The following is a 26008-nucleotide window of genomic DNA, read 5'->3' as shown; positions in this document are numbered from 1 at the left end:
AGAGGCTTGACAGCCATCTGTCAGGAATGCTTTGATGGTGTTTCCTGCTTGGCAGGGGGTTGGACTGGATGGCCCTTGTGGTCTCTTCCAACTCCATGATTCTATGATTACCTTCCATGCACATTGGGGGGGGGGAATCTTTGATAGAACACAATTTTCCTCCAGAAATGCTACAGATTATTGGGAAAAATGTTACGTGCCAAAATTCTAACTAGGCACCACAAATAAATAACAAGTAATGAGTTAGCATACACCAACCATCAAGCACACCAGCTCCCCTTTCTACAGAGCAGCATCTTCCCTAGGCATGGTGTGCATTTTGCAGAGACAGTGGGAAGCAATATTGCATCCTAACTGGAGAACAAGCTGAATTAAAAGTACTTTTGGGTGCCAGTCATCATGCCATCTTGTAGATCAATGTCCCACCAAATTTCTGACAGCTGATGCTCACTTTCTTTCTGAATAAAACCTGGAAGCGCACTTCACTCAGCTCCTGATTTTTTCTTTTCGAGTCTACATAGGTCACTGTTCTGAAAGATGCAAAGCAGTGACTCAGGCAGAGCTGCTATGTGCCGCCTCTTCTGAAGTTCTCTCTGCAGTGAGAATCCAGCCAGGGGCAGAGCCAGGGGGGGGGGCAGGGGGCAGCTGCCCCCAATCAAGTAAATAAATAACCTAACATCTAACAGGCAGCAGAGTTAAGAGGGTACACAACTGCCTTCTGCCCTGCGCCCCTTCGGGCAAGAGGGTCTTGGCATGGGGGGCACTTGAACCTCCCCAGCCACGTTTCCCCCACTTCTTTGGCTCCAATCTGTAATTTAGGCACCAGGAGAAAATGTTCCTCTATAACACAGCCGAGGGCCTTTAAAATGTGTTTGTGTGTGCGCGTGCTAGTCTATTGGTTTTTCTGTTTGTTTGGTTTTGTTGTATTACCTATTTTGTCTTTTCGTTTTGTATTTTTATGTTGTAAACCAGGGTTCAGCAACTTTTTTCAGCTATGGGCCAGTCCACCATCCCTCAGACCATGTGGGGGGCCGGACTATATATGTATATATATTTTGCAGTGAACAAATCCCTATGCCCCAGAAATAACCCAGAGATGCATTTTAAGTAAAAGGACACATTCTACTCATGTAAGAACACGCTGATTCCCGGACCGTCCGTGGGCCGGATTGAGAAGGTGATTGGGCCACATTCCAGCCCCTGGGCCTTAGGTTGCCTATCCCTGCTATAAACCACCCTGTGATCTTTGGATGAAGGGTGGTATAGAAGCTTAATAAATAATAATAATTTCGTTTCAGTTGTATGGGCTCAATGATAAAAAAGAGGGAGGGGAGGGGGAGGTCTCCACCTACCCCCCATTTTAAGTTCCTTCCATTCAGCTCTAAGTTGTTGGGGGGGGGGAATTGCAGTCGGAAAACCACCAAGAAGAAACTGCTCACTAGATAGGGAGGGTTCTGTTCCAGCATTCTAGCTTTTGTATGTTTTAAAGTATTGCTGTGAATTTCTCTCGAGTTTATTGTTTTCTCGCTTTGAGGAATTTGTTTGTTTGCTTGTGCTTTTACAATCGAGCGGTGTATAAATTTCATGAACTAACCGAATAGAAGAAAACCTTCCACCGTTGGGCAGCCTACCAAGTGGAGCTGCCCCCAAAGGATCAGAGGACCCTCCGGGACGGGCTCCAGGATTCTGCGCGATGGCCGGCTCCGAGTCCCCCCGGGGATACCGGCTCCGAGTCCCCCCGGGGATACCGGCTCAGCCGGGCCCAGGGAGACCGAGAAGCAGCCCAGCGCCCTTCCGCCGCCCGCCTCCTTCCCGGCCACCTTTACAAAGCGGCGCTCGTTCCGCCAAAGCCCCCAGCGCAGCGGCGGCGGCGGGGCGGCGCCCACGGCTCGAGCCAATGGCGCGTCGCCTCCGTTTAAATAGACGGGCCGTGTCAATCACGTTCTCCTCCGTCCGCCTCCCTTCAATCGCCATATTGGGCCACTGGGTGGAAAAAAGGCTCGTCTCTCCCCCCCCTTTGAACACACACACACACACACACACACACACACACACACACACACACACACACACACACACACACAGCAAAGCGTTGACACCGGGACGAGCGCAGGATCCGCCTGGGCAGCACTCGCCTCCCGTCGCGTTTCGTGGGAGAAGAAGCCCAGCTATTTGCTTAGGCGCTGCTGCTGCTCCCCCCCCCCGCCTCCGCGATCTGCTTCCTCCTTCCTCCCCCCTCCCCTTGCTGGTGCACTTGGTCCACAATAAGACATTCCGCTTGGATATCAGGGTGCTCCCCCCCCCCGGCCGGGTCCCTCCTCTCCTCCCTCCGCCTTTCCCCGCCTCTGGCTTATGCAAGGACTGCTCTGCTGCTGCTGCTTGCTTAGGGGGGCTTTTCGAGGTGTTTTTGTTTTGAAGTCTTCATCTCGGTCGGACCCAGGTTTTCAACCCGCCCGCTTACCTCTCCCCCTTGGCGCAAGACCGAGGGCGCGGGGCTCGTCGGGATCGACCGATCGGTCGACGGATCTCGCTCTCGGCAGAGAGATTTCCAAGACGCCGATCCAACCGCCGCGGACGGCGCAGGCGGCGGGGGACAGCTCCGAGTCCGGGCGATGTCCAACGTCCGCCTCTCGAATGGGAGTCCGACGCTGGAGAGGATGGAAGCCCGGCAGGCGGACTACCCGAAGCCGTCGGCTTGCCGAAGCCTCTTCGGCCCGGTGGACCACGGCCAGCTGGCCCGGGAGCTGGAGCAGCACAACCGGGAGCTGGAAGAGGTCAGCCGGAGCAAGTGGAACTTCGATTTCCAGCGCAACCAGCCCCTGGAAGGCAGGTACGAGTGGCAAGCCGTGGCCAAGGATGCCCTGCCCGACTTCTACAGCAGACCCCCCCGGCTGAGCCGAGGCCGAGCCAAGGCCGGCAGCCAGCAACACCCGCCGCCGCCGCCGCCGCCGCGCTTGGCGGGCTTGGATGTCAACGGCAACTGCCCGGCGACGGTGCTTCGGCGCTCTCAGGGAATCTCCGAGGAGGAGGACGAGGAGGACACGCGGCGGCCCGAGCAAGAGACTGGAGCAGCGGGCGCTGCCACGGATTCAGTGGGCCAGAGCCCCGGGCCAAGGAAACGACCTGCTTCGGACGGTAAAGTACCCACTTGGTTCTCTCTCCTTAAAGCAAACAGGCCAGCTCGGGGTTGCATTAAGAAGGAGAGACCTGCCCGTGAACTGCGTTGCTGGATCAGACCAAAGGTCCATCTAGTCTAGCATTCTAGCAGCAGCAGCCGGCCAGCCAGGTGCCGCTGGGAACTCACCCTGGCCAAGAGTCTGTCTTTCTGTTTGCTCCCAGCATCTGGCAGTTAGAGGTAAACTACTTTGAAGTATGGAAGCTTCATTAAGCTAACTCCTGGGACTTTGTTGATTTGTTTTCTTCTTTTTAAAGCCAAGCAGTTAGCTGAGGGAAAGGACATCTCTTTGCTTCCAAATGGATTTTATTAGGAAGTGCACCCTACTTACTTGTTCTTGATCTATACTAGGATTGTATCCTGCCCTTCCTCCAAGGAGCTTAGGCCTTGGGGCAATGCACTTTGTATTACCAGTCATTTGAGGCACTTGTGTTAGCTGTGCTTTTTGAAAGGTTGCAGTCCTCAGGATAGTTGTGTAGGGAAAGTCTCCCATAAAGCAGCAGGGCAACTCCAAAGCATAAATTGACCTAAAAACCACAAGCCAAGCTGTCAGGCAGACCAGGTGGTTCCACTGAAATCGATGATAGTGACTTCCACATATTTGGGGCTTAATCTTGGGGATATTAAGGTTACTAGTGAGCTTCAAATGCAACATCTACAGTATTTTGTTCTGGAGCAGTGCAACTGAAGCCAGTGGGACTACTCTAAAATAAGTGACTTGAAAATGGTTGTCTACCTTCATAGGGAGGTGAAAGGTCATCAGATTCCCTAATCAAATGGCCTGGGCTCCCCCTGCCACCAACCCAACTCTACAAAACTTGGTATTCTTTCTGTTGCAGCAAATAGTGAAAGAGACCATATAATCAAGGCATGCAACTTTGCTGCCCCATCTTTCCTGCAAATGGCAGATGACTCAAGGAGTGGCCTATGTGATGTATTTTCTCCCACCCCCTTCATTTGACTGCCTCCTTCATATTTACAGTAGTACCTCAGGTTACAAACGCTTCAGGTTACAAACTCCGCTAACCCAGAAATAGTACCTCAGGTCAAGAACTTTGCTTCAGGATGAGAACAGAAATCTCCGGCACAGCGGCAGCAGGAGGCCCCATTAGCTAAAGTGGTGTTTCAGGTTAAGAACAGTTTCAGGTTAAGAACGGACCTCCGGAACCAAATAAATTCTTAACCAGAGGTACCACTGTAGTACAAGATCCGGCAGCAAATATATATTTAACATTAAGCTTCTTCCCCCCTCCACCACTCCTAGATTCCTCTCCTCAAAACAAAAGAGCCAACATGACAGAAGAGGCTATTTCAGAAGACTCTTCCAGTGCTCGCTCAGTGGAACAAACACCCAAGAAATCCAGCCCAAGACGGCATCAAACGTAAATTGTTTATTAGGTGGGTTTCCTTTCCTGAGAGCATTTAGTGAAATCTCTACAGATGGCAGGAAATGAAGGATGCATTCGGAGAGCACCTTAGTACCCTGCATGGATTGAGCTCATGGGTAAACCTTTGCAAATTAGCCAGTGCAATTTTGTCAAGCTGAGGGGATAATATCAGAACAGGACTCTTGTGTGTCTTTTTTTGTAATCTTAAAAACACACCTACAGTCTGATCCATACCACTTTTACTCATTGATTTCAGTGGGAGTTACAGTTTAATTAGAAAGTAACCAAAACCTGGAGAACATATTTCCAATTAGGGCTTACTGGGAAGCAGAGCTTCATTAAACTCCATAGGACTTACTTCTGAGTAAATTTGCATATGCTTCATGTATACTAAAGAGATTTAAGTTCCCCCCACTAATTATTATTCTACACTTAAGTGTAATGAACAATGTTGTTCTGGTTTAATATTAATGGACATGTTCAAGCAAGGCTGTTCTCTGCAAATACTTTTTTTTTTTAAATACAATACTTCTACATCTCAAATATGTAGTCTAATTTGGCTTTTGGATGTGGTGAACTTTTGTCTAACATCCTTAAAATGCTTGCAGCCCAACACTCTTTACTCGGCAGTAAGCCCTACTGAGTTCAATAGAACTTGATAGTGAAATGAGTTTAGGACTTTGTCTTAATAGTAATGACACAAAGCTACCTGGGGAAGAAAGATTCTTAATTAAAGAGACAAGAGTATAGGAAATGTAGCCCCTGAGTAGAGTTTTTGGAGCAGAAAGTTGACAAACATGACCTACAAATGAGTAGAAAGGTTAAGGTTTGGAACCAGATACTTTTTAAAGAAATCCATTATGTTTGGGTGAGCAGGGGCAAGTGTGTAAACTCAACTGTTTCTGTTGATTTGGTTATTTGAAAGAAAAATTGCATTACATAAATTGGGAGTTTGTGTTTTCAGTGTTTCCCCATCCCCAGAAAATAGCCAAAATTAGCAGTGCCTCACGACAATTTAGAAGTACCCCACCTAAAGGTAACCATGCCAACTTTTGATTTGAAAAATCCTGTTCCCTTGGGTGGAGTTGGTGGTAGGGCTGGGGCAGACAGAGCCAGTGCATGTCTCCCCTCCCTTATTTCTTGTCTGCTGTCATCACCTCTTTCAAAATATATATTGCAGGTTTCTTGAAGGTTGCCAATGAAAGTCTTGATGGACATCACTGGTGTGTGTGTGTGTGTTTTTCTATCTGTGACTAGCTGTGGTCTGAGCTAGGATGAAATCGGGCACATGGTGGGTGTTGCTTAGCAGAATCTGGAGGCTTTTGTCAGAATCTGACAGAACAGAGTTTAACCTGACAAATATGGTTCTATTGGATAGGCTATCAAAAAACACACACATACAAAATTGGTTGGTTGGGTGAGACAAGTTATACTTAACAAGTAGTGATTAGTTGTACACAGCATTTCTGCCCCCCCATGCAAAGTAGAACCTTGATCCACCTTTAGCAACAGTGTTGACCAACTGTCTGTTTTGAAAGCCATTTGTGACTTTTTGTACCTTTAATAATGAAATGAGATATTGTAGTCTTCACCAACTTAATGCCTGCTCTCTTCTTTAATTTCAGAATTAAGAACATTCATTTCCTTGTTCTTTGAAGGCATCAAGTTCATGAAGCAAGGAAGATGCAGAGTTTATATATGAAAAAAAACCACATATCACTGATTCTCCTCAGTGGAGAACTTGTACACGCACTGAAACGAAACAAACCCATAATTTAATAACACTAAAGTCCGGCACTCTTCAAAGAGCTGCCTCTTAAAGCATTGGATGTAGCATTCTGCAATTAAGTTTTTCCTCATTTGCTTCATTGTACTACCTGTGTATATAGTTCATACATTATGTAGCACATAAACCTCTCCTTGGGCGCCCCCCCCCCATTTTGGGGTTAGTTTGTTCTGGGAAGGGGTGGGGATTGTAAAAGGTGATGGGTTCAAAAATCTGCTTCCAAGATCCAGAAAGCAGAGATTTGTATGAAGAGAAACAACATATGTGTTTATTTCTTAAAGATGTATTGTCCCTATTAATGGAATCTAAAAATCAATGTTAACACTGGCTACAGCAGATTGATAGAATTTGCTGGTGAAATTTCTACTTATTCAGAGCACGTACCAGTGGGAAGTTTGCCTATGCTAAATCCCACTAAAATGAATGGCAGTTGTGGAAGACATCAAGTTCAGAGCAAGTGCAGAAGAATGTTCCATGGAATTGTGGATGAACCGTGTTTCCATTATGTAGCAGCATAAAGGGTCTTGCTTCTGCTCCAGGACCCTTTAAGTGTTCAAGTCTATTTCTTTTTATTTCTGCCACCTATAATATATTACTATAAATGATTTCAAAATAATTTAGAAATACATCATCTGAATAGAATGGAAGGAAATTTAATAAAACCCCGAACTTCAACCTCTCTTCATCTCACTCACGTCCCTGATGTTCATGGCTGGGTAAATGAAAGGAAAACTACATCTTTAAACAGTATTTTTTACATTGCCTGTATGTTTAAAAAAAATAAAGTTTTGAATTGTACCTGTGTACATAACTTTGTAAAGACACTGAGAAATTATACTAACTTATTTATGTTAAAGATTTTTTTTAAATCTAGACGATATTTTCCCATAAAGCCAAAGCGGCCTGTGTCTTGTGCATTTGTAAATGCTCTATTTGATAGGGTTTTGGTTTTTTATAGTTTTTATTGGGGGAGCGATTTGTTTTGTTAATTAATATGGCTGTGCTTAAATGATTGCAGACTGAGCCAAGTTTAATATTTTTTGTAATGTGTGAAAACAGTTGCCAATTGATATTGTTTTACATCAAGCAATCAATAAAGAAAACTGCCATATATGTGTGTGTGTGTGTTAACTAACTTTTGTTGTGTGTTTTATAAATTCTGCAAAAATAAGGAGTTTCTGCCACTTCCCAAATATATACATTGGGTCTTTCCCCCTCTTCTTCAGTGTGTAAAGGTGTATCCAGCCAGACTCCCTCTCCCTAACAAGGCAAAGAGCAGCTAAGGGGGATTTACACTGGGGAAACAGTTAATGGAGGGAAGGGTTATCCCCTCCTCAAGCACTGCAAGCCAAGTCCAATAAATACACAAACTTCTGCAAGGTTGAAAAAATAGCAAGTAGACAGGACTATGACCATTACATGCAGTCCTAAGTGTGTGGTAAGTTGAAAGGCACTTAAGCACAATCCTAATGCTGCTTACTCAGAAGTAAGTCTTACTGAATTCAGTTGGACTTGTTCATAGGTCAGTAGCCTAGCTCCCTAGTAAATAACATGGTTTGTAGTCTGGAAGTGAAATTAAAAAAAGAAAAACCCAACCCATGTGCAAAAATGAGAGGGTGAAAAATAGTACCCACTCTAGACTCTGCTGTCCAAATAAACTGATACGTGGGAAGCCCCCCCTCCCACATAATCCCTGCCCCCCCTCTCCTTTGCTTAGTGTGAATATTCTATGCTGCTGTAAGCGGTAGGAGGTGAACATTCCCACAAGTTACCTCCCATTGAAATAGGAAGCAGGAGTATAAGGCCTTTTCAATTATTTCCCCAGCAACATTATAAATTCTCTCGGGTCGGTTGGTGACTAGTACCAGGTAAGACTAGCTCCCATTCCCAAAGCAGTGTTTCTGGTGGGAGGGAAATGCTTCCTTGCTGTGTGCTGGTGTGGGACCCATGCCTGACCTGTGGCACAGCATAGCACAGCACAGCCACCTTAAGACTCCAATAATTTGCCTATTTCAATGTGTTCCATGCTTATGACACAATTCATGCCATGATCCATCCTAGCACGGAGCTGCACAGAGATGGAGGAGAACAGGGCCTGCTATGTTTCTACCATGGTGCCTTGCTGCTAGTGGGAACTGGTAGGCCAGACACCTTCCCTTCTTGCCTGGGTTTGCTCCCAAGTTCATTTAATGTCTGAACAAGATGCTTGGATTAGGAATACAGTAAAAGCAATCCAGATCTGACTGACGCTGGGTACACACTGGTTCCCACCACTGGTTTGGGAAGCTGTGTACACAGGATGTTGTCTACAATCTACATCTATCCAGCTATTTCTAATGGGATATTACATTTTGCTGTGTCTTCCCCTCAATGAGCTTTGATCCAAATTGAGAAAAAGAATGACCTAGCTGTGTTAAGCCAGTAATGTGTACACAACCCGCGTCTGACCCATTCACTGGAAAGTTATCCCATACAAACTTAATTGAAATGATTGCTGTATTTACTTTAATTGAGTATGTGCAGAAAAAACTAGCTAGTTCATCGCTCCATGTGGCAGGGTGCAAGGAAGTTTCACCATTTATTTATTTTTTATTTATTTTTACTTCAGGCACCAAAATGCCTCTGCCAATAAATGCTTCACTAGGTAAATTTCTGGTTACAGGTAGGTAGCCGTGTTGGTCTGGGTCGAAGTAAAATAAAAAAAATTCCTTCAGTAGCACCTTAAAGACCAACTAAGTTTTTATTTTGGTATGAGCTTTCGTGCATGCACACGAAAGCTCATACCAAAATAAAAACTTAGTTGGTCTTTAAGGTGCTACTGAAGGAATTTTTTTTATTTTAGGTAAATTTCTGTATCCCATATCATGGTTAAAGCAGCAATCCCCCTAATTCTAAAAGTCAAGGGTCCTTTATTGAACAAAAAATTGAAGCACACTTCATTCTTACATCTTAGAAAGTTTAATTTTTGAATATTTGCAAAAGCATAAGGACTACCTGGCAGACCCATATGAATCCCTCTTTTGGGGATGGCGCTTCTCAGGGCAGATAATGGCTACAGCTCTGCATCAGAAGTGACTGGATTATCTAATAGCAACCAATACAAAGAGATGAGACAAAACCATCCATCCTCCAAATTAGTCCAGTTAAGAAGGATGCAGGACTAGAACAAACTAGAGGTGGAGCAAGCAGCCTTCTCTAAAGGTTGATACCTTGGTTATACAAATTCATTTGTAATTTATTTCTCATGGCACTCTGGCAGTTTCTTGAGGGGCACAGCTCAGAATTTAGTGCATTAAAATGGGTGTGTGTGTGCGCGCGCTAGTGAAATGTTAGCAATCACATTAATTCTCCCCTCCCAAAACAGTAGGATAGGCTAGTTGATGAACAACCCTGTGGGAGAGGCAGGCAAGTGAAGATCTCCCAGGGTACAAGGCTAGGAGAAGGGAAGCTCCTAGGTAAAAACTGGGAGGGCTCACCTTTTTCTGTGTGGAATAAGAGTTAAGATCTACCTATGATCTCTCTCTCTCTCTCTCTCTCTCTCTCTCTCTCTCTCTCTCTCTCTCTCTCTCTCTCATTTTTATTTTTGTTTAGATTAGTTTGATTTAACTCTAATGTATTATGAAAAATCTCAAACTTTTTTTATAAAAATAATAATCAGTGCACTACATGCTGGCAGAATAAGCTTTTCTAAAATGTTTTTTTTTTAAAAAACCCTTGGCACTTTTGAAATCATTTCACATCCAAGTTGTTCAGCCTGAAGCACTCCACTGTGCTCAATTTACCATGCTGCACAGTGGATTGAGAAAGAAGTTGAACCTAGGCAGCATTCACACTTTGCATCTAATTTTAAATCACCACTATGAAAACAACCATCTAAGGAAAGCAGGCATTTCTTTGGAGGGGTACATGACCCTGTAGAAACAGATGACTTTCAGATGAAGAAACCCAAAACAGAGGAAACCCAAACACCACCACAGGAAGAGAACAGTGAAGGAAAAAACACACACAAAGCAACTAACAAACAAATAGCCAACCAGAGACTGGAGGTGAAACTAAGGACTTTCTGGGTGCCTCTAAACTATTCTATAACCTGGCAGTACCTCTGCAGAGCATGGTTATAGCCCTGTGACCATAATTGTTTCTGTTCAGTCATAACTTGGGCTGCTTCACATGTAAACATTCATCATCACAGTGATTGAACCTTCTGTGTTTGAAATGCAAAGCTTTCATGCTTAGGCCTCACAGGCAGTAAAATAAGGTAGTGGAGCCCTGAGGAGGCAGAACTGCGGTGTTCTGACTGCATGTGTGTCTTACAGTTCTGAATGCTTCCCTATGTCAGAACAAAAACAAACCCCTAATGCTAATAATAATAATAATAATAATAATAATTTATTATTCATACCCTGCCCATCTGGCTGGGTTTCCCCAGCCACTCTGGGCGGCTCCCAACAGATTATTATTATCATTATAGAGATAAAACATCAAACATTAAAAACTTCCCTAAACAGGGCTGCCTTCAGATGCCAGAAGGCCTTCAGAGCTGGACCTCAGTGTCCGGGCAGAATGATGGGGATGGAGACGCTCCATCAGGTATACAGGACCGAGGCCATTTAGGGCTTTAAAGGTCAACACCAACACTTTGAATTGTGCTCGGAAATGTACTGGGAGCCAATGTAGATCTCTCAGGACCGGTGTTATGTGGTCCCAGCGGCTGCTCCCAGTCACCAGTCTGGCTGCCGCATTCTGGATTAATTGCAGTTTCCGGGTCACCTTCAAAGGTAGCCCCACATAGAGCGCATTGCAGTAGTCCAAGCGAGAGATAACTAGAGCATGCACCACTCTGGCGAGACAGTCTGTGGGCAGGTAGGGTCTCAGCCTGTGTACCAGATGGAGCTGGTAGACAGTCGCCCTGGACACAGAATTGACCTGCGCCTATGCGAGTGTTTGCATGCACTTAGATTGGACAGATGTCACACCTATGGTAGGTAAAGCAGGTAAAAACCACTGTTCCCGAACATAAAACTCAGACAGCCGGGGATGCTGGGAACACAGGAGAGGTTGCAAAACAGCTCCCTCTACTGATGGCTACACTGGTACTGCAGGTAGGAAAGCTTCCCTCTCCACAGCATCTCGACTCGGCTTTGTAGACTGGGCCGAGTGGAGGTGGGGGCTTGCCTGGGTGGGGGATGGGGGGAGGAGGGGGCAGGATAGGTCATGGGTCGGGACAGGGTATGCCCAGCCACAGGCATAAGCCAGGGGTGGGGGGAGGAGGGGACGGCATAGTTCATGGGCCAGGACAGGGTGGGGACAACCACAGGGATGAGCCGGGGGGTGGGGGGGAGGAGGGAGTGGGATAGCTCATGGGTCGGGACAGGGTAGGGACAACCACAGGGATGAGCCTGTGTAAACAGAACAAGCACAAAACATTTCAAAAAATGAAGGGAGGCTCTGAAGGTGAGGGGAGTCTGAAGGGGGACTCTGAGGGTCCATTTAACAGACTGACCACAGCAACGCATGGCCGGGCCAGCTAGTAGATGATAAAAAGCATGGGGGAGAGGACGGAACCCTGAGGCACCCCACAAATGAGAGCCCAGGGCTCCGAACACTCATCCCCAAACACCGCTTTCTGGACACGACCCAGGAGGTCTAAAAATCACTGCAACCCACCCCTCCCCACCCACATGACCCGGGTTACTGGGAGTAAGAGAAACCTGGTGGACAAACAGCGGCAAGGACAGGCCCATCTGTTTCATCCAATCAAGTCTCTGTTACACATGCCAGGTCAAGTCCTCCACCCACAATCAAGTCACTTACTGGACTTGCAATAAAGTTTTTCTGCCTTTTCTTTAACATGAGTGCACATTCAAAAATGGCGCTCCCTGCACCTGGAGTCTGAAGTGGTACAGTCCACTCTTTCCCCTCAGGATTCTACTCTCAGAGTCACCTATGTAAATAGGCCAGGCCATAGCGAAGTTTGGTCTTCACCTTTAGCAGCCAGTTACAGGGCAGACTTTGGTCTTTCAAATGTCAGTGGCGCCCTTGTGAGACCTCCAATCTCTCGCTTTCTGTTCTGCTCAGTTCACAGCATCATAGCTGTGATGCCCTGCATTGTTCTCTAGGCTCAGCGTCCAGTGCAGGGGAACCAGTTTCACTGCCCCAAATCTGCCTGTTATTTGGGGATTGGCTCTCACCCACCTGCAATATCCTGAAACAACACAGGGAGCCTTCATAGATAGAAAAGGCTCCCAACTGCAAAAGTTACACCTGGGCACAAAAAAGCTGTTATGGGCTGCATGACAATGGGGACATACTCTTTCACATGAGTAATGCCTCAATAGTGATGGGGTGCATGTCCCATGGCAGGCTTGGAAAAAATGAACTCTGTCTCAAGAACTCAGAAAAGGTTGATTCTAAACTCTCTTTGGACTCTGGGGGATGGAGCTCAATGCTTCATAGCTCAGTGCCAAAGCACCTGCCTTGCATGCAGGTCACCGGTTCACCTTCTGGAATTTTCAGGTAGGGCTGGGAGAAGATCCATGTGGAATCCTGGAGAACACCTGTCAGAGTAGGCAGCACTACATTAGATGGACCAACTGTTAGATCAATCAGTGGAAGACAGCCTTCTATGGAGAGGAGGTCTCCTCCTCCGCCAACACACCACACGGCAAGTTACTAGGTGAAGAGCACTAGACCTAGACTAGTCTTTAGCATATGCACCACCGGGGTGCAAAGATCCGCCAAGCGCCCCCAAATTAACTTTTATTATGCCTTATGGCACTATTTGCATTTGATGAATAGCGCCCATGCCTGTGCGGCTCCAAAAGGAGTTTTTTGTGTGTGTCTTTTTTGTTTTAAACCAGCTTTTCTAAAGAAGACAAAGAACACATTGGGAGACGGTGTAAGGACTCCACACATGCGCTTACAGGCATAGGGAGGTGTCTGAAAGATGAGATGGGCGGGCATTGTGCACCTGCGTGGGAGAGCCATCTTGGGCAGCCTCTCATTGTAGGAGCAACCTTATTTCTAGAGGAGCTGGGAGGGCCCTTGCAAGCGCGCTCCTCTTGCTAGACAGACACATTCTCTTTCTGTCTGTCTCTCCATCTTTCCTGTCGCTCCCCCTCCTCCCGGCTTTGGTGAGACTTTTCAGAGAGCTCTCCCTGCAGCAGCATTGGCAGGCAGGTGGCATGAGATCAGTCGTGTCAAAGGTGCCGCTGACCCCGCTGCCGCATAGCAGCTCAATACAATATGCTTAGGCGGCTGAAGCGGCGGGCACCCAGGTGCCCCGCACCCCTTGCACCCCCCCCCCCGGGTAGATGGCCCTGGACCTAGACCTCATTAAAAATTACATAACTTTTTTGGGGTGTGTGATCATGCTTGCTATGTACTATGATCCCAGCAACAGCTGGATTTTGGTGGCCACCCTAGACCTGAGACTGTGTAACTAAAGTTACCTACCCAAAAGTATTCCAGTAAGGCTATTCTTAAATAAGTTGCTATAAGGGCAACCTTATAAAAATCAGTAATGGTTTCTGGGACAAATACATTTTGTTACTTGAGGCAGAAAATCCAAATGGCACATATTCATACAACCATTAAAAGTCTTGCCAACTTTTTCAAAATAGGTCCCTGTTTATATGGCTTTAACAGCAGCAAGATCTGTAAAGATTAGCAGGGGAAATTCTTATCTCCATGCCACGAAAGCTTCACCTGCTGATTTCAGCAGATCGAGCTAAAATTAAGGACATGCAGGCTGTCCAGAATGGCCTTTTTCCTGATCTAACCCTACTCCACCCACCTAGTCACTAAAACAAACTACCAGGAAGTGTTCTTATCAAAGTCACACTACCCTTTACCTTATCTCATTTTAGGGGACTGATAGGATAAGATGGGGGTGTTCCCATCTATGCTGCCCTGGCTGCCCTAGAAATAAGGTGGTATATACAATTGTGATGGGGGACGTGGGTGGCGCTGTGGTTAGGGCTTGCCAATCGGAAGGTCGGCGGTTCGAATCCCCACAACAGGGTGAGATCCTGTTGTTCGGTCCCAGCTCCTGCCAACCCAGCAGTATGAAAGCACGTCAAAGTGCAAGTTCCAGCGGGAATGTAAATGGCGTTTCCATGCGCTGCTCTGGATTGCCAGAGGCGGCTTAGTCATGCTGGCCACATGACCCAGAAAAACTTTATTTGGACAAACATCAGCTCCCTAGGCCTGTAAAGCGAGATGAGCGCCGCAACCCCAGAGTTGTTTGTGACTGGACTTAACTGCCAGGGGTCCCTTTACCTTTACAAATGTGATGAAGTAAACCATGTGAACATATAAATAGGGTCTTAGTAAAACCATTTCCACAAAGTTCTACTCTACTCTCTTTTTCCTTCTTTCTATTTTATCAAGAAAGAATACTTTTCAAAGGTGGGTGGAAGGGAAAGCTTTTGGAGCTGTAAATATCAGCAATTGCTTCCTGAATGTCTGGGGGAATATGTGACTCCTGGCACCTACAATCACACCCACAGGGGCATTTGAGTAAACCCTACTAAACCCAGTGGGACATATTTTGGAGTAAATATGCATAGGATGTGTCTGTCTCCTCTGGCAGTGACTCCGTCTCGGATGGGCCCCCACTTTTGAGGGGTATATAAATGTAAGAAAAATAAATGCATACCTGTCAGTTCTGCTCAGTGCTCAGTGCTGCAAGCACCCTGTTCTACAACCCCCCCCCACTGGACAAGTAATCACAGCACTAGCAACTTTTAATAACCCTGTAATGAAATGTGAAATCACACAATTTAAAACTGTCCAGAGGTTGCCTGGCCCTTTGACACCCACCCTTAAGCCATAGCTGCCAAGTTTTCCCTTTTCTCACGAGGAAGCCTATTCAGCATAAGGGAATTTCCCTTAAAAAAAGGGAGAACTTGGCAGCTATGCCTTAAGCTTCCCTGGGTGACCATGAGCCGGTCTCTCTCTCCGCGCCTGGCTCACCTGCTGGGCTTGGGGTGATGATAAAAGGAGGTTCTGGCCAGGATTGGGGGGTCCCTCTTGCCCCACCCAGGTCCCATCTCGGGTGAGACTGGCCACCCTCCAATCCTGCTGTTTCCTCGCCCGCATTTCTGAATCGGCCCAGCTCTTGGGGCCTTTCCTTCCCTCCGTGCTTTCCCTCGTCCTCCTGCCAGGAGCTCGAGCCTCTCCTCCCAAAGCCCCAAACTGAGGCGAACCGAAGACCCCCCCCCCAAGGCCAAGCGCCTCTTTTCCTCGGAAAATCCCCTCACGTCGGGCAAAGCACACATTCGGCAGAGCCGCCCGGCGACGAACAAGCAACAAGCCACATTAACGGAGACGCCGCCCCCCCCGGTTCGTTACAGTCACTCCTCCCCCCCCCAAAAATCCGGGGATCTAAACATTTCTTCTCCCACCGTCAGCTAAAAGCGTAGAGCCAGGTTCGCCTGGAGGGTGTGCGGAAGGAAGGGGGAAGAGCAACCCTGCTCTCCTCAGCAGAACGAGGCCCCATTTTGTGGAAGGAAACCAGAGTTGCCGCCATCGGGAAGGATTTCTCAGGCCAGAGTGTGACTTGGGAGGGTTTGGGAGGGGGGGAAACGCCCCATGTCGCGGGTCTGATTCTCTCGGCATCAGCTGAAAACCAAATGGGACGCGCCTACTTAGAAGTAAGCCCCATTGGAAACAGCGGCGCTTACTCCACAGTAAACTGGGCTGCACTCTCGGCTGCGTGGGGCGCCCCGCCCAGCTTAGTACGGGAGAAGGGCAAACAGGAAGGACCGAGGAAGGACCTTCTCGGGAGCAGCGGCGGCGGCGGCGGCCAGGGAAGGCGAGAAGCGGCCGCCCCTCCCGCCGAGTTCCTGTTTCTCGACTCAAAGAACCAGGGGGGGGGGGGACGGGACGGCGGAGCGAAGAAGCCCGCCCCTCCCCCACCTCCTCGGGCCAAGAAACGAAAATTCAAAAGTAAAGAGGAGGAGGAGGGCGGGAGACTAGGAAGGCGACGCAGTTGCAACTCTTCGCCGCCCCGTGCAAGTGTGTAACAATAATCATGGCGTTTACAATGTGGCCCAGCGGAGCCGCTCCTTCACCTCGCAGCAGTTGAAACCCCGCGGATTCATTTCATCAGGGGGAATTTTTATTTTGGGATACAATACTTCCAAGCGGACCCGCCGTAACCGCACCCGCCGCGTTCCTATGGGGTTTGAACCCCGGCTGCAGATCTGCCTGCGCTTCTTATCTGGTGGGATTCACTTCCAAAAGCAGATGCGCGCAGGAGGGGCTGCGTGGACGGGAGAACGTTGCTGCGCACGTTTGCTCCGAATAAGCCCCGCTCTAAGCGCGCACAAGAATGTGAGCGCGGAACACTGAGAGCCGTGTACACGCCACGCACACACACGAGAGAGGGGAACGTGTACTGGGCAGGTTTACGAGTCGGAAACAAGCCCCCTTGAGAGTTTCGAAGAGCCTTACTCCCGCGGAGCGGGGGGGGGGCAGCCCCACAAGCCGGGTCCCCTTTAATCCGACGGGGAGCTGCCATCGCCCGCTGCTTCCCTCCTGCGCTTTGTCCCGCTGAATTCAGTGGAACCTCTTCCCGACCTCTACGCGGCGCAGCGGGACTTGATCTCGAGGAAGCTCGGCGTCGCCTCACCCGCGAAGGACCTCCCATTGGCGACGGCGGCTGCCTCTTCCCTTTGTTAAGGTGGCTCCGCCAAACAGGGGGGCGGAGCTTCCGTTCGCTAGCCTGGCCTTCCTTGCTCGCCCATTGGTCCAGGCAAGCAATTTGAATGGAAGAGAGCGGCCTCCTCCCTCACCCCCGTGGCCGCCCCCGGCTTTGCGTGATTTGTTGTTGTTGTTGTTGTTCAGTCGTTCAGTCGTGTCCGACTCTTCGTGACCCCATGGACCAGAGCACGCCAGGCACTCCTGTCTTCCACTGCCTCCCGCAGTTGGGTCAAACTCATGTTCGTAGCTTCGAGAACACTGTCAGGACTGCAAATGCAAAGATCCTGCCCGCCTCTTTTTCGCTCTCTGCATGTGGCTTAGCTGACCGATGCAGACATAAGCAAATAGCCACGCTTCCGTCGTCCCGTCCCCGTCCCGCCCCCCCCCCCGCGCGCGTAGTTAAGAGAAAAACAAAGGAAGCAATTGGCGCTGGACTGGTGACAGGAGGCCAGTGAGTGCGGCTGTCCAGGGAGAGAAGCAGGAGCGGCAGCGCTGCAGCCTCGGAGCCCCTGGTAGAAACCGACACGTTGATTTCGCCTTGAAGGCTTTTGTGGCTGGCCAGAGTCCACATCCTCCAGACTCACAGCACGTTTAGCTCACGTGGAACTTAGTCAAATCGACTTCAGTGGGATTTACTTCCCAGCAAGACCGAATTTGCCCTGATAGCAACATACCGGATGTAGTTTGGAGGGTCATTTGAATCAAGTCTAAGTGTGCAACCCTGAGATGTGTTTCTGCAGCAGCCAGTCATTGAGGTCAATGGGGCGACGATCTCCTTCCACTGATTTAGACTTCCAAGTAAGGCTGCCATGCGCTGCTTAGTGTCACAACTAACCCAGTGCAAACCTCCAATTTCCAATGCTTTACATTTTTATGAAGAGAAGAGAAACAAAACAAAGCTTCCCCTTAGAAACAACCCACAAGCAACACACACACAATACAGTGGTACCTCTACGTACAAATTTAATGCGTTCCGAACACACATTTGTAAGTCGAAAAAAATTGTAAGTCGAATTCCATAGAAATGCATTGGGAGAAAAAATTCGTAAGTAGAAGCAACCCTATCTAAAAATTCGTAAGTAGAAAATGATGGCGGACAGAGCTCCATTCGTAAGTAGAAACATTCGTAAGTAGAGTTATTCGTAAGTAGAGGTACCACTGTATATTAAACAGACATATAAAATTGTCTCGTACTGAGCAGGTTGGTGGTCCATCTAGCCTAGAGTTGACACTCTAACTGACAGCAGCTTTCCAGAATTTCTCTCCCAGATTTATAACTTGAAATCCTTTGGCAGGAGATTGTGTGCTGCGGGGCCTCTCTCCCCCTCACCTTTTCCCATCCCCTTGACTCAACACCCATGTTACTCTCTGCGTGGACAGAGTCCTTTTTAACAATGTTCTATACAGGGGCCACTGTGTTATGGAAAAAGGGACAGGGTCCCAATGCAATGTTATTTCCTCACAGCTGTTGCCCCTGTTTCCTCATTACTACTATGGATGGCAAGCAAGGAGTGTGTTGCAGGGGTGGGGTGACCAAACAGTTAATAATTTGGCAGACGTGGAATTTCTCCATGCAAGAAAGAGCCTGGATCAATAGAGAACAATCAGAACAGAAGGTGGTAAGTTTTGTTATGATTGGGTGAATGGCCAACAGGTCAGAAATTCTGTGTTTGTTGGTTTTTAATGCAAGTTGACAACTACCCTTTTGACTGGACTTGCACCTGTGTTGTTAACAGCAGCCTGACATGCTGAAATTTAGCAAGAAAGCTAAAAGGAAAAGCTGCTTCTCTTCTTTTTCTTCACAAAATGTGCAAATGACTGATGGAATTCAAGATATAGTGATGACCACTGACTTACATGACACATATAAAACAACAGAGAGATAGAGATTCATGGATGGTGGGTCTGTCTGTCAGTGTGTGTGTGTGTGGGGGGGCTATCCGTTCAGAGGCAGTTTGCTTCTCAGTACAGACAGAAAGGGTAGGCCATTGCCTTTATGCCCTCCTTGGGAGCGCCCAGCCACACCTCTCACCTTGTTGCCATCAGAAACAGAACAATAGTGGAAGGGTGGTTAAAAGAAAGTTTATAAAGAGATATAAGTTCCAGAAGGATGTGGAGGGACCCAGGTGGCGTTGTGAGTTAAACCACAGAGTCTAGGGCTTGCTGATCAGAAGGTCGGCAGTTCGAATCCCTGCAATGGGGTGAGCTCCCGTTGCTCGGTCCCAGCTTCTGCCCACCTAGCAGTTCAAAAGCACACCAAAGTGCAAGTAGATAAACAGGTACTGCTACAGTGGGAAGGTAAACGGCGTTTCCGTGTGCTGCTCTGGTTCGCCAGAAGCAGCTTTGTCATGCTGGCCACATGACCCAGAAGCTGTCTGTGGACAAACGCCGGCTCCCTCGCCTATAGAGCGAGATGAACGCCGCAACCCCAGAGTTGGACACGACTGGACCTGATGGTCAGGGGCCCCTTTACCTTTAAGTTCCAGAAGGATGTGGTGAAATGTAGAGCTAAATGTGGTGGATAAAAGGCTGAACTCCAGAGCAATAACTGCCTGTTTCAAATCTCACCTATATTCAATGGGTGGTCTTGGGCCATCTCTAGCCTCAGCCACTTGCAAGGTCATCATGAGGTTGTAAAAAGATAGCGTATATCACACCCACTGAACACCGTAAAGCATTATATAAATTATGATGCTGGTGATAATCTTTTAAAGAAAACTGTGACAAAAACCAAAACCAAAACATTTTCTTCTTCAAAGCTACTCAAGTCAATACATGGTTTAGGTTGTGTAGAACTCAGCAAGGATTAACTTCCAAGTACGCATGCAGAGGATCAGGCTGCACTACAAAAAACAAGACAGAGCAAAAAACTCATCACCCCCAGAGATCTCTCCCTCCCATCATCTTTCTAAAACTGCATTACAATTAACCATTAGTCAACATGGGAGTTTCCCTCTGGCTTACTGAGGGTTTCCCAAGGATGGGGAGTGGTGAGTAAGATCTAGCAACGGACAGAGGATTCTTCTCTGTGTAGTAATAAAAGAAGCCTCTTTGTCTGCTTTTCTTTTTCTGCCTTTGAAATTTATTTCTTTAATCTCATTTAGATCTATTCCCAGGGGGGGGGGAATGTGGCTATGGCACCGGACTGGACCGCAGGAGGGAGAACCACTTTCCTGCAGTTCAGATTTGCTGCCTCTCCTTTGGGCATGTTGCTTAAATTCTGGATGGTGCCCTAGTTTTGCTTCTTCATCCTCTAAGAGCACTTTTACCCAAACACCAAAAGAATATTTTCTATTTCTCATGTTTAGAACAAGAAATTAAAAATGACAGTGGCTAGATTATACATTGCACATAAAAGCCATTTTAAGCCAAAAGCAATGTTCTTCACACAGGAATGGATAATGAGTAGCAAGTGCAGAGGCTGGAGAGGTAGTTTGCTAGGTGAGCGGAAATTGCTTGCTGCCAAGGTGTAGCAGAGGAAGGGTGGGATGTGCCTTCTTGTTACCTTTAGGCAATGGTAGGTGGAGGCGTGGTGTGCTGCAGCCAGCACCATGGAAGCACATGTTGCTGAGTGGATAGTCCTTCTGGTGGTGGAGGTGTCCTACGCTGGGACAACTGTCCACTTGCACCATGCTGTCTCCAGCATCCATCCCTTTTTAAACCCTCTGGTCTCAAAATGTAATGACAGGGAGCCAAGGGTTTGGTTTTTGAAATACACATTTTAGGGTACAAGCAGTAGATTTACATAAAAGTTTTTAATTTGTTAAATAATTTATTTCCTTTTTTTTAATTGAGCATTTGTCAATAATCCTAATACATGTCTATCCATTGGCCAGAGCATAGTGAGCAGTTGGAAACAACTTGCTCATTTTAGAAGTATATTCCTCTAGGGAAAAAGATTAGAGACTGAAGCTGCAGTCAGGGCTTCTACTTCCACTTGTTCTGTGCCTAGAAAAGCATGGATTCAAGAGGCTTCCCGCTTGTCTCAAGTTTCCAAGCGGTTTTGTGGCTGTCCCCCACTTTCCACAGGGAAGCCCACTGTTTACCTCTGAATCAGAACAAATGCCAATTCACAAAAAAGTGATTGACATTTGTTCTGATTCAGGGGTAAACAGTGGGGTTTCTCAGGGGAAAGCAGGACAAGTGGAAGTGTTGATGAGTCCTCACTTAGAAGTGAGCCTCATTGCGCTTGCATCTGACTAGAATGGCATTGTAAATACATAATCCTATTAAAGTTTATTTACTTACTGCATTTATATCTCCTGCCTTTCCCCGTGGAACTGAAAGTGTACCCAGGGTACCCAGGCAAATCTCCCAGCCAGGCACTGTACAGACCCAGAGATGCTTGACTTTAGTAAGATTGTGGCATCATATGCCTTCAGTGCATACCCTTGGTGGTTCTCTTAGCTTCAATATGTGAGAGTAGTAGAGGAAGAAGAGTTTGAACTTGATATCCTGCCTTTCACTCCCCTTAAGGAGTCTCAAAGTGGCTAACAATCTCCTTTCCCTTCCTCCCCCACAACAACACTGTGAGGTGAGTGAGAGTAAAGTACTTATTTAACATTTCACAATGATTTATGATTATACTATGAGACATCCTGTCTTTGCTGGTTAAAGGTGTGTTTTTTATTGAAGAATATGCAGATTTTGAACCTAGAAGGACATATTAATTTTGGCTGGCACGCATACTTGTGGTATGGGAAAACTGGAATGCATAAAGGTTTTCTCAATCATATCATTAGAAAAAAATTATATAGAGTATGGGATAAATAGAAAAACTTGGTGGAAAATAAAACACCAATGTGGCTCTCACCAGTAGAAGCCATAGCAGTAAAAAAAAAAAAGAATATGAAAGAGGAAAGAGAACTGGGTAACATACAGGGAGTTAAAATAAAAAAAATCCTTCAGTAGCACCTTAAAGACCAACTAAGTTTTTATTTTGGTATGAGCTTTCGTGTGCATGCACACTTCGTCAGATACACTGAAATAGAAGTCACCAGACCCTTATGTATATTCAGAGGGTGGGGGGTGGGGGTGATGGGAATGGGTGATGGGCTGATAGGAGTGGTAAACCTGTTGATGACTGTTAACAACTGTTAATGACTGCATTTGGTCTTGCGGGGGGGGGAGCAAGGGCTGAGGTGCTAAGGAAAGCTTGATTATGTATAATGAGATAAGAATCCTGTGTCTCTGTTCATTCCAGGTGGCTCCATGGTTTTAAGCTTGCTAATGAGTTGCAATTCAGCAACTTCTCTTTCCAGTCTGTTTCTGAAATTTTTCTGTAATAAAACAGCTGCTTTGAGACAGGGAGTTGTTAATAGAGGTGGTAGTGGAGGTTAAACTAAAGAAGTATGAAGAAATAAATGGAATATTAACAAGTTGCTTATAATATTGCCAACTAAATGAGATATTTAAGATTGGTAAGAAAAATGGTTTTACAATTCAAACTTCTCAATTAGAAGAAGACTTGCTAAAGAAGAATCAAAAGGTAATGTCTATAATGTATAAATTATTATTAGAATGGCAAACAAGGATGAAATGGTCAAATCATCAAGGACACACTGGGCAATGAATATAGGTCATAATATTGACATGACAGCGTGGGAAAGATCAGATCAGATAGATTTATTTCAGCTTTATTTCACCAAAAAAAGCTAGTGATGCAGCCCCATTGGCTCCCTGCAAGAAAATAAAAATGAATGCTCATTAAATAGCCGACATTGTCTAATTTTCCCACAAAACTAGGAGCCTCTGGGAAGCCATAAGCAGGGTATGAATACAGCAGCCCTACTTTTGATTGATTCCCATAAACTGGTACCCAGAAGTATGGTGCAGCTAGCAGGAGGTGAGCTACAAAATAGGACACACACATGGGTGTAGTCAGGTTTTATGTGTGGGGGGGGGGGTTAGAACCTCAGTTAATAAAGTATTTTTATTGATTTACTTAATTAATTGCTCAATTAAAGTTCCCAATTTGAGAGGGAACTAATAGAAAATAGAAAATAGAGAAAAAATAGTTTCCAGGATGTGTAAGATTCTTTTAGAATGGGAAACCAATGATGAAATGGTTAAATGAAATGGTTATGATTCACTGGGCAAGAGATGTGGGACATCTAGAATTAGATATGTGGGGGAAACTGTGGAAAATAGGTTTGAGATTTACAGGATGTTAGGCTTTGAAGGAAAATTATATGATAATAATAATAATAATGGTAATAATAATAATAATAATAATAATAATAATAATAATAATAATAATATATTATTTATACCCCGCCCATCTGGCTGGGTTTCCCCAGCCACTCTGGGTGGCTTCCAACAGAAACATTAAAATACACTGATTTCTTAAACATTAAAAGCCTCCCTAAACAGGGCTACCTTCAGATGTCTTCTAAAAATCTGGTAGCTGTTTTCCTTTTGGACATCTGATGGGAGGGCGTTCCACAGGGCAGGCACCACCACCGAGAAGGTCCTCTGCCTGGTTCCCTGTAACTTGGCTTCTCGCAATGAGGGAACCGCAAGAAGGCCCTCAGAGCTGGACCTCAGAACGATGGGGGTGGAGACGCTCCTTTAGGTATACTGGTTTATAGATGGTATTTGACACCAAGTAAATTAGCAAAGATGTATAAGTCAGAATCAGGTGTTTGTTGGAAATGTAAAGAAACATGTGGTGGACTTGCAGACTAGCTAAGGGATTTTGGAAGATGATAAACAATGAGATAAAAAGTTCTTAAAGAAAACTCTTCCAAAAAGACCAGGAGTGTGTGTATTCAGTGGGGGGGGGGGGAGAGAGAGATGCCTTAAAACGATTCCCTAAATTTATCACATACTAACACTTAGTGTTAGTGGTTACTGACTGAGCAGGTTAAACTGGTTGAAATCCCCTGGCTACTAATCTTGCCTTGTACCTTACCACTTTATTTTTGTCATTTTAACTTTATAAACCCACTTTGAATCAATAACTCTCATATCTGGGGTTTGTAGTACAAGAGACCAAGTGTTATGTTCTTTTAAAGAAGCTATCTCAGAATCCATAGCTTTATACAATGCTTAGGTAAGTTTTGAACTTCATGGTAGCTTTTTGGCTCAAAAATTGCCTTATTGGCATACACAGTGTTAAACTGTTTATTTGCAAATCATTTAGGCTCTTGTCTCTTTCTACTTGACCGCCTGAGTCCAGAAGGAGAAGTAGACCCTTCAGACTCAGTGGAACTATTTGAACTACTAGCCTCAGATTTTAAATCAGAATAAAATGCAGCTGACAGCCCAGCAGGCACTGTTAATTCAGTTCTTTGATCTCAGACATAATAAAAATCTTGCATGACAAACAAAATGTCATTAGCATTGGTGTGCCTTCCAGAACTCAGAAGGGAGGCAATTCCATTGGAAGGGATGCCATGACCAAGAAGGCCCTTCCCCCTGGTTGCTGATAACCAAGATTGTTGGGAAAATGCAACTTGCGCTGTTGATAAAGATAGTGCAACCTGTCCAGCACGTTGGAGACAAATATTCACACAGTTGTTCAAAAATAATTTTACACCATTCATCAACTTTGTGAGAAAGAGACAATTACTTACAAAGTGCCATGAAAACTTACAAACTACCCAAAATAAAGTGAACTTGCAATGTCACATTTTACTAGGTTCTTACAAATTCTTGACTCAGTTTTTCATTTTTTTTCTTGTTTTTTAAAAAAGTTCATGAAAATTCAAGAAGAAGGTAAGTTCAACGATGTTCCCGGTAGCTGTGAACCCACATATAAAGAAGGCAGGGTGCCAGCATTCTATCCCCGTTTCGCCCTAGCAGTCCATACAGTTGATAGGCTGCTGTTTCGCCCCCGGCGGGGCTGATCTGTTGGGGTTGGCAGATAGCACACTCCCTGAGCACAGTTTTCTGGGCGTCTTCAGTAGTCTCATGCCATTAATGCGTCTACTAGTGCTAAATATAATTGAAGAGACAATTTCTTGTCTTAAGCATAAAAGACTGAATAGCTTAAAAAAATGAAAAACTGAGTCGAGAACCTAGAATTACAAGAATTTGTAAGAACCTAGTAAAATCTGATATTGCAAGTTCATTTTATTTTAGGTAGTTTGTAAGTTTTCATGGCACTTTGTAAGTAATTGTCTCTTTCTCACAAATTTGAATATTTGAATATTTGTTGCCAACATGCTGTATGGGTTGCGCTAACCAAGATTGTGGCACAAGCAAGAAGGATTCAGATAACAGGAAGGCTGGAAGAGGACCACAGGGAGACAGGCAGCCCTACAGGGAATATACTCAAATATCAGAAGTGTGGCACACTTCCTGTTGGGTGTATTCATACATATTAGCCAGCAAAAGCTTCTGATGAGTCTCAAATAGAGAAAAAGAAAGTGAAGCCACTTCATGTATATTTAGGACTTGTCTGAACTGAAATGGGATGTCTCCAAAGTGCTTCAGATGTTTAAAATTCCGATATAATTTGAAATATTTCTCCAAACTGAAGCTGGGACCTCAAAAGTGCTTCAGATGTTTAAAATTCCAATATAATTTGAAATATTTCTCCCCAAACTTGATAAGGAAAATGCCACAGAGGCAGGTAGGGGTGGAGAAGACAGATTTGGTTTCTAATAAGAGGAACCAGGGCTCAGTCACTGTGCTTTGTAGAAGGGAAATTGAAACCATCTACCACCTTGCTCTTACTAGTTCTTGCTAGTTCTGTTAGTGGTGCTTGCTTGGAAAATGCCAGGTCTTCAATGGTCTTCAATTTCTGTATACTAATGCACAGAGCATGGGAAATAAACAAGATGAACTTGAGCTCTTGCTATAGCAAACGAAATACGACATAATAGGCATCACTGAAACCTGGTGGGATGAGTCTCATGATTGGAATGTAGTAATAGAGGGATACAATCTATTTCGGAGAAATAGACCCAACAGGAAAGGAGGAGGAGCGGCATTATATATCAGAGA

The 26008-nt window shown here is 45.9% G+C and overlaps 1 protein-coding gene across 2 annotated transcripts; it reads left to right on the top strand.

The window, feature by feature from the left end:
• Window positions 1-964: 964 nt before the first annotated feature.
• CDKN1B (cyclin dependent kinase inhibitor 1B) lies at window positions 965-7462 on the top strand. Of its 2 annotated transcripts, XM_035138382.3 has the most exons (3): window positions 965-3135; window positions 4440-4573; window positions 6189-7462. In XM_035138382.3, exons 1-2 carry the CDS (start codon window positions 2613-2615, stop codon window positions 4559-4561), a joined length of 645 nt encoding a protein of 214 aa, XP_034994273.3. In that variant the 5' UTR covers window positions 965-2612; the 3' UTR covers window positions 4562-4573; window positions 6189-7462. The 2 variants fall into 2 exon arrangements, with proteins under 2 accessions (XP_034994273.3, XP_034994275.3); XM_035138384.3 differs by lacking the exon at window positions 4440-4573.
• The last annotated feature ends 18546 nt before the right edge of the window (window positions 7463-26008 follow it).

This window comes from Zootoca vivipara, chromosome 5 (assembly GCF_965207765.1).
Source record: "Zootoca vivipara chromosome 5, rZooViv2.hap1.1, whole genome shotgun sequence".
Taxonomy (NCBI): Eukaryota; Metazoa; Chordata; class Lepidosauria; order Squamata; family Lacertidae; genus Zootoca; species Zootoca vivipara.
The sequence above is the reverse complement of the archived record's forward strand: the minus strand, read 5'-3'. Positions and strand labels throughout refer to the sequence as shown.

Bases quoted from the DNA above. Each gene is read 5' to 3' on its own strand.
- CDKN1B (XM_035138382.3), top strand. From the start codon at position 2,613: ATGTCCAACGTCCGCCTCTCGAATGGGAGTCCGACGCTGGAGAGGATG. The intron at 3,136-4,439 runs GTAAAGTACCCA...CACCACTCCTAG, and splicing joins GAAACGACCTGCTTCGGACG to ATTCCTCTCCTCAAAACAAA.